At 38.7% G+C, this 9106-nt stretch overlaps 1 protein-coding gene and 1 non-coding gene across 2 annotated transcripts; one reads left to right on the top strand and one right to left on the bottom strand.

Annotated features, from left to right (window-relative positions):
- The first annotated feature begins 286 nt into the window (after positions 1 to 286).
- LOC110445682 lies at positions 287 to 4441 on the top strand. The gene is made up of 2 exons (XM_021490437.1): positions 287 to 394; positions 1595 to 4441. Exons 1-2 carry the CDS (start codon positions 392 to 394, stop codon positions 3539 to 3541), a joined length of 1950 nt encoding a protein of 649 aa, XP_021346112.1. The 5' UTR covers positions 287 to 391; the 3' UTR covers positions 3542 to 4441.
- A 4288-nt stretch (positions 4442 to 8729) lies between these two features.
- On the bottom strand, positions 8730 to 8813 carry Trnal-cag. The gene has a single exon. It is a non-coding gene; the product is annotated as a tRNA-Leu (tRNA).
- Between the last annotated feature and the right edge of the window lie 293 nt (positions 8814 to 9106).

Here is a 9106-nt window from a genome sequence, read left to right on the forward strand (position 1 = left end):
GTCTGAGATTATAAGCAATCAATTTAAACCAAGGTATAATAAATTATGAATCAGCAATATTGTTGTCGATTTTTTATGATTTATCAAGATAAGATTAAAAAAAGTTAAATTGATATAAACTGATAAATGGGTGAGACATTTGTCTATATGTTTACACCAGAGATCCTGGTTGGCGGTCGACACGTACCATGTCAAATTGACCACTCCTTCCAAACCCGTCACGATGGACGAATCCGGGAGTAACATCCGTGTATGAGAAATTTTATTGTTACCATGGCAACACGGGTATACCTAGATAAGATCGGACAGGTATTTAAGACAGCGTGGAACACCTGTACAACATTGGCGGATTTTTACCTCAGCTCATATAGTCTTTGAAAACTCTAACAAAATGGTAAGTGTTCTTGGCTATTATAATAATAGGTTAGTTCTGGCTGATATTTAAAACGTTTAAATATCGCGATTCCTACTGACATTCGTTTACAATGACCTTGGTCAATATTGTAACTTATGTTGTAATCTAGCATCATTATCAAAATACAACTTTGCTGATTGTTTAATTAAATTAAGTTGTACGAAGTTATATACAAGTAAATTGAATATACTAACAATAGAATAACATGAATTCGTTCAAGTTTGACATATTGAAAAATCAATTCAAAATGTGAAATTAAAAAAAAAAAAATGTTTTGATAATTAATTTGACAATCATTTGTTTTTCATTCCAAATGAAGCTTTGTATTCTTGCAGGTCACTGTAGAGAATTTCTGTTTAGTGTATTCGAGTTATCTTTCTTTGAACACTAAATCAAAATAGACACACGGAAACATGACGCTAGAGTTGCTATTTTTTTGTTTCCATTAGTAGATTATATACATGTTTATGACAGTCATCCGTAATTTCAACAGTTTTCTGCCGATATGAGTACGAAATCGCGGTTGCTTCTTAAGTGCGCGGAATCCGGTAACACTAGGATACATATTTACTACCTGTATCATTATAATGACCAGCGTAAACTACGCTAGATTGTTCTGTAACGTATTGATATGTTTATTGTGTACCATTAAGTTTTAAAAAACACACATTGTACATTGTAGTAAATTTGATAGATGTTATGTATTGTTGTGTTAATTGCAACGTATGATGACACTGATGTACATTTCAGGCAGTTTTTGTTATGACTGACTGTATGAAAAGTGCTTGATCTTCCAAGTTGTGTGTTGTACTTTGTCTGTTGTTGGTGACCTTATTGATTGTTTTAAATGTTATCACGTTAGCTTTTTTTGGGCATCGAAGATGTTTTGACCTTGTTTATGTTTTGTCACGTTAGCTCTTTTTTAAGCATGTCTCTGACCTTGTAATTGTAAGTTGTCTTTATGATCTTGTAAGTTCTTTTTATGACATTTTAAGTTGATTTGATTTTGTGATAATGTTTACAATTGTTAGCTATTTGTGACTTTGTGGTAATTTTGGCCATCTTATTTGCGCTCGACCTCTGAGGTTGTGTTTGACGTTCAATAATACTTGACAAAAGCGCATTGAAAAATTATCTCTATTGCATTCATCGTTGACATTTGAATATTCTTCTTTCCAGAACAAGAACACGTGCAGTATTGGTTTGGGCAAGTTGAGGAAGCTCAGTATGGCATATCTACAAGATGTCCTCCTCAACCTATACAACGTCAAGGTCAAGATGGAAAGCAGCAAGAAAAGTTTCCAATCGGACGAAGAGCTTCCGACAACCCGCGCCACTGACATGCAAGGCGCAAAGAGCCACATATGCAAACGATTGCGACTAATTTTTCCTACGCAGGCAAAAAAATCTGATGAATTTGAGGAAATTTGTGAAAATATTATGGAAAGCAAATGTGTACGAGACATGATGGAACAACTTGAAAAGACTGGAGAGGAAGCCATGGGCGTCGTTAAAGCCTGGGGTGTTGAGAACGCGCTATACGTCGGGATAATTCCTATGACAGCTGGTCCTAATGTCAAGGCCATGTTCGATGCGACAGCGGATGTGGAGCGAGATCGCCTATACCTACACTGGGACAACAGCCTCTCCGACAATCTCATCGCGGCGGTCACCCAGCTCGCCCAGCTTCTCAGGAACGAAGGGAGACAGCCAACGCCCATGGAGTATCTAAGCTTTCACCTGGCCTACTACGGTATATCTAACGGGGAAGTGGTCCAACAGGACAACGCCCGTTGTCTAGGGACACCAGGGTTCCGTCCGTACACACAGACCTACATGTCCTTGACTGATCCGGGAGATGGTCACATGATCGGAACAACTAAATCGAATGATTGGATGAAAGGTGCCATTGTACACGTGGAGCACTTGGAAAGGCCGAGGCACTTGCCTCGTGAAAAAATCGAATCTTATCGCATCCCCTCAATCTTGGACTTTTCAAAAGTTCGACTTCATGTTGGTACTCAAGCACCTACAACTTACTTCGTTGGTCGACGCGTAAAGGATTCTGGAAACTTCAGCGAGGACTTCCTGAAATTGGTAAATATCACGGCGGCATCGGCCACAGCTGCGTTCTATCAGGGAGCGGCAGAGTGCAAGGTGTCGATGGAGGGGCTGAGCACGTCACAGGCCGTCCAATACATGCAGGCACTCAGGGGTCAGGTCCAGCGGAACCGGAAACAGTTCTTGTCAGCAGCATGGAATCTCAACCAGGTCATTACCGACGACTTTGAGCAGGGTGAGACCAAGATGCTTAAAGACAGAATGAGCATTGCATTGCGAGCCATTGATATTACATACCAAGGAGGTTTTAACAAGATCACGTGGGACGGAGCCAGCGACACCTACCCGTCCAAGTGTATCATGTACCAGTTCACTGTCCCGGAAGCTCTCACCGTAGTACACGAGGCACACATGAGGGGACTCGTTACCTACTTTTCAGCAGGTTTCAAATTCAATGAAATCAAGTTGGCCGTGTACGCCGGTGTTGACGGGATCGGCATCGGTGGTGCACAAGTACTGCGGTTTATGGACAGCCAGACCGGGATGCACGGGCCGTATATGGAGGAGAACATTCCCAAAATACTGAAAAGTCGCGATGAGGCATCCAAGTCTGTTCAGGGAAGAGCTGTTCATATCCTTGCCAGACTGGACACCATGTATTTTGAAGGATCAATCTCTAGCGACCAGGACCGTTTACGGCGCGAGCTATTTACGGAACTTCTGAACGAGAATTTCACCAGAACAGAGTACCTGTTGCAACTCCTCAAACCCGTCAGCAAGATGGCGGATGAAGGCAATAGCCCCTTGTTGGGGTTAGCTAAAAGACTCATCGACGCTGCATCTCCCGTGCTGAAGGATCACTTTGAATCGAATGACGAATGGAATTCGTTTATAAAAGATCTCAAAAGCATGTATTTGTCGAAGGATGAGAATTCCCTGGTGGATGAATACGAGAGTGATCCCTGGCTCTGTGCCAGGAAACGGTACAGGGAGTCACAAAATGCCGACAAAAGGCGGTTCACCAGGCAATCGTCATACGATATCCACTGTAAATGTTTCAACTAACTCACTCGACAGATTTGAGCTTATTAAGACTGTAGGATTTGGCAATTTCATCTAGGTATTCTATTCTATCTGAGTAGATGCTTAATGTCAGTGATATTCGGCGCGAAGTGAACACATGTTTTTTCAGCAGGTGTGAACAAAAGGTCCACCGTTGTAGCGGGACGGATGAACTTGTACCTGTATATTATGCGTTCGAGGCGTCAACATTTAAAGGTTGTGCATAATAGTTTCTCCATTAACCTATTTGCTGCTAAACAGTTGAGTTTTGAAGCCGTAAGTTTACATTTTATTTAACGTCTTCAAATTGTACGATGCTTCGTAAAATCTATACGTTAGTATATAATGCTGTTTATTTGTTTTGTTATATTTTGAAATATTGTCGCTTACTAGTTTCTCTATAGTTTCTATTTTGATACAGAATTTCTTATTGTAAATTTCGTATTTAGTTAAGTTACTTTCAAGTGAATTTAATATAAACATTTTAATGTGATAATGTGAATATTTATACGTTGTATTCCATAGTTGACCTGACCTGACATTATTGTTTTGTGGTCCAGTGGTAGATCGGACTACAGACAGTATGTACCACAAATCCACACTGACGTCTTTCATATTTGTTTTAGTTTGTAATCGTTGCCTATATCTTGTTTATTTACTTATTACTCTTATTAAACATTTATTATCGTTTATTTTTCCTTAAATCTGTTAAATTTTGTCTTTATTGAAAGTATAAATCGATTGATAAATTGTCAAAGAACAGTCTGTTTGGGTTTTTTTGTTACAAAGAATGTTTTTCTATTACAAATGTATATTATATAACGTGCTTTTGATGTTATTGTTTGGAGCTGACTGCTTCACTTGTACAAAACAGTTGTTTATAATAAATCCTTTTTCATAGAAGTCACGGTGTTGTGTTGTTGTAGCGGGTCTGTGTATGTTTTTTATTCCATTGGTGTTCTGTTGAATAAAACTAATACAAGCCATTCGGATATAACCCGCTTTGACCATCAATACACATATGTCAAGTTTGGTTGGTGTAGCACCTTAATGTTGATGGAGGTACGGACAAAGTCAATGGGCAGGTAGGCTGACTTCCAGACTTCCCACATGTCGCACACCCGACATCTATATGTCAAAATGTCTAAGTCTGGTGTTAGTATCAGAGGAAACTCTGGCTACTACCTACGATGCATCTATGGTCCAAGGTTTGGTTGCTCTAGCATTTATACTTTCAGTGAAACTAATTTAACTTGAACGCAAAAACTTAATGGTGACGCCGCCGCCGGAAAAGCAACACTTTAGTTTCGCTTCCGCTACTTCATGGCGGTGAGACAAAAACGACAGAATTCAGATAAATTCAAACGTCTGTCATACAAGATGTTATACATTTCGATTTGTCCGTGATTGACGAGTTCTTCTCTTCCTGGACATGTCAAAAACGTCAATGTCTATGACTGGTCAGTAAGCGTCCGCCTGGTACCTTTGTCTCTGATTGGTCACTTCGTCTCTGACCGGTCTGTTCAAATTGACTATTCATTAAGTCTCTGTTTAGCCAGTTTAGTCCCCAGCTGGTCTATAATAAATTCATATTATACAAGTAGTTAGTCTCTAACTGATATAGCTGTCCCTGACTGGTCACTTAGTCTGGATCTCCGACTGGTCAGTAAGTCTCCGACGTGTTTGTCGCTGACAGGTCATTTAATCTCTGACTGGTCAGTGATTGGTCAATTTGTCGCTGACAGGTCATTTAATCTCTGACTGGTTATTTATTAGTCAATTTGTCGCTGACTGGTCATTTAATCTCTTATTGGTCAGTGATGGTTCAGTTTGTAAATACGTTTGTCTCTAACTGGTTTGTTTGTCGCTGACAGGTCATTTAATCTCTGACTGATCAATGATGGGTCAGTTTGTCGCTGACTGGTCAGTTAATTTGTCTCTGACTGGTCATTTAATCTCTGACTGGTCAGTGATTGGCCAGTACGTCGCTGACAGGTCGGTTAGTCTCTGAGGTGTCCGTTGGTATCTGACTGGTTTGTAAGTCTCCGACTGATCAGTTAATACGTTTGTCTCTGACTGGTTTGTTTGTCGCTGACAGGTCATTCAACCTCTAACTGGCCAGTGATTGGTCAATTTGTCGCTGACTGGTAAGTTGTTTTTGACTGGTCAGTTAATTTGTCTCTGAATGGTCATTTAATCTCTGACTAGTCAGTGATTGGTCGGGTAGTCTCTGAGGTGTCAGTTGGTATTTGACTAGTTCTTAGTCTCCGACTGGTCAGTAAATACTTTTGTCTCTGACTGGTTTGTTTGTCTCTGATTGGTCAGTTTGTTTCTGACAAGTCTCTTTAGTCTCTTATTGGTAAGTTTGCCACTGACTGGTCAGTTTGTCGTTGAATGGTCATTTAATCTCAAATTGGTCAGTTTATTCTCTGACTGGTCGGTGAGTCTCTGACTACTCAGTTCAGTCTCTGATTGGTCTGCTAGTTTCCGACTTCTCAGTTTATTTCTGACTGGTCTGTTAGTTTCCAACGTCTCAGTTTATTTCTGACTGGTTTGTTAGTTTCTGACTTCTCAGCTTATTTCAGACTGGTCAATTTATTTCCCAATGGTCTGTTAGTTTCCGACTTCTCAGTTTATTCCTGACTGGTCTGTTTTTTTCCCACTGGTCTGTTTATTTCGGACTGGTCTGTTAGTTTCCGACTTCTCAGTTTATTTCCCACTGGTCTGTTTATTTCTGATTGGTCTGTTAGATTCCGACTTCTCAATTTATTTCTGACTGGTCTGTTTATTTTTGACTTGTCTGATAGTTTCGTACTGTTACATTTGCGCCTGATTCAACAGTTTGTTCTGATCGGTCATTTCAATTTGACTAGTCAGTAAACTCTGACTGGTGGTCAGTTCAGTCTGTGACAGGTCAGTTAGTTTTTACTGTCAGTTTGTCACAGACAGGTCACTTTAGTCTTGGGATGGTTAGTTTGGTCCCCAGCTGGTCAGTTAAGTTTCTGATTGGTCAAAATGTCGCCGACTGATCAGTTAGTCTCCTGTCGGTTAGTCTTACTGGTAAGTTTGTCGCTGACTGGTCCGTAATTGGTCAGTTTATTGATGACTGGTCAGTAATTGGTCAGTTTATTGATGACTGGTCAGTTAGTTTTTGATGTTTCATATGTTCTCTGACTGGTCAGTATAGTCAATGACTGTCAGTTTGTCACTAACTAGTCACTTTAGTCTTGGATTGGTAACTTTAGTCCCCTGTTGGTCATTTAGTTTCTGATGTGTCATATAGTCTCTTACTGATCTTTTTAGTCAATGACTCGTTAGTTATCATATGACCGGTGAATTATAGTCTCTGGTCAGTTAGTCTTTGACTGGTCTGCTTGCCTCTTGACTAGTCAGTAGAGTCTCAGACTGGTCAGTTGGTTTCTGACTGGTCAGTTATCTCTGATTGGTCAATTAATCGATGACTGGTCAGTTAATGTCTGACTGATATTGAGATAAATCTCTGACCAGTCAGTAGGTCTCTGACGGACAGTTTGACTGGTCAGTTTGCCCCTGACTGACCAGTTAGTCTATGATTGGACGGTTAGTCTTTAAGGCTGGTTGGTTAGTTTCTGATTGGTTGTTATTCTGGTGATCACTACGTTAATGTGTCGCAGCACAAACTAAGATACAAACTTATCAATGACACGCCTTGTCTTAGAGAAACATTAAACACAGCCGAAAGAATCTGTAATATTGATGTGACGGTTTCTTGGGATATCCTTGTATTGGATGCAACTAATGTTCGCAGATTTTTTGGGAACCTGTCGCGAATCATTTTGGTATTAGGATGATGTATTATTCTCGACTAATAAGAAACTGGTATGCATAATAAAATATGTTGAGTACAATCTGTCGAATATCGAGAACAATCTGTTGGATAACGAGTACAATTTGTCGAATATCGAGTACAATCTGTCGAATATATCGAGAACAATCTGTTGGATAGTGAGTACAATCTGTCGAATATCGAGAACAATCTGTTGGATATCGAATACAATCTGTCGAATATCGAGTACAATCTGTCGAATATCGAGTACAATCTGTCGAATATCGAGTACAATATTCTATTATCGAGTACAATATCTGCTGAGTATGGGTTACAATATATTGAGTATCGAGTACATTCTGTTGAATATCGAGTACAATCTGTCGAATATCGAGTACAATCTGTTGAATATCGAGTGCAGTATATGGAATATCGAGAACAATCTGTCGAATATCGAGTACAATCTGTCGAATATCGAGTGCAGTATGGTGAATATCGAGAACAATCTGTCGAATATCGAGTTCAATATCTAATGAGTATGGGTTACAATTAATTGAGTATCGAGTATCATTGGGAATTAATATTATTCTTCGTGTCCACACTCGCATTTATATATAGTGTCGAGTGTTCTGTCATTATCAGCGTGACACATACAGTACGTCCAGTAGTCCAACTAACTGTAAGGATGGACACCACATCTCATAGGGGAGAATTACAGCAAGTTTGACATTTATTTCTGCTAGAACAATGCTAGAATATGGAAAGTCAGTCAAAACTTTTTGTAGAAAAAATATTTTCGATTCTTTAAATGTGCAATCATGTTGTTAAGTGGTCAACCCGTGAACCTCGGATTTCCTGAAGGGAACGAAACTTTACAAGTTTACATCTTAGCCATGCCAATATTGATATCAAACGAGCGACTTATTCCTAAAAATGGCTTAAAATGTTATTCAACAAGTAAAACTGTTCAGTTCTTTTTTTCCATAAAGACTGAAAATGGTATATAAATGTATTCATTAACGGTTTAAGCTAACTTGTTTTCTGCGTTTATCAAGCAATAACAGAGACATTTGGTCGATTCTGATAAAATCTTATAAATATCAGAATAATTGATGTAAATATATTTTCTACACAAAAACTAATAAAAAAAATGAAAAAAATGTCTTCTCCTTCAAAACATTAGATGATATATGCAATAATAAGTGCAAAGTAGGAAATAATTAATGATGATTGTAAATTAAAAAAGAAATCCATATGAATTCAAATTAACAAATCATATAGATTATTTTGTATTTCATATTTCACACTAAGGTTGCCACAAGTTGTCAATGTCACAAATATTTTATATGATAAAAAAAACACCCCATCTAAATGTAAAAAGATTATTGTCAGAAGTGGGATTCGAACCCACGCCTGGAGAACCAGACTGCGACCTGAACGCAGCGCCTTAGACCGCTCGGCCATCCTGACTCTTGCAAATTCTGTTAACAAAACAATTATTCAAAGACAGCTTATAATATAAAGGTGATTTGAACAATTTAAATAATATTTTTTTGATAGCAACAACTTAATTTTAACGTTTTTTAAAATAAATATAGAGTCAACAGATCAATAGAAAAGGCAACAAGACAGTGACGTGCCGTTTAGACACTATGTTCTAGCAAGTCTGGACAAGTTTTTTGTCAGTTCCAAGGGTTACCTCCCCTTAACTGTTTGTTTGGTTAAATTGATTTCAAATTATTTCAGAAAATGTACATCAAAGG

Source organism: Mizuhopecten yessoensis, unplaced genomic scaffold (genome assembly GCF_002113885.1).
Source record: "Mizuhopecten yessoensis strain PY_sf001 unplaced genomic scaffold, ASM211388v2 scaffold2329, whole genome shotgun sequence".
In the NCBI taxonomy this organism is placed as follows: domain Eukaryota; kingdom Metazoa; phylum Mollusca; class Bivalvia; order Pectinida; family Pectinidae; genus Mizuhopecten; species Mizuhopecten yessoensis.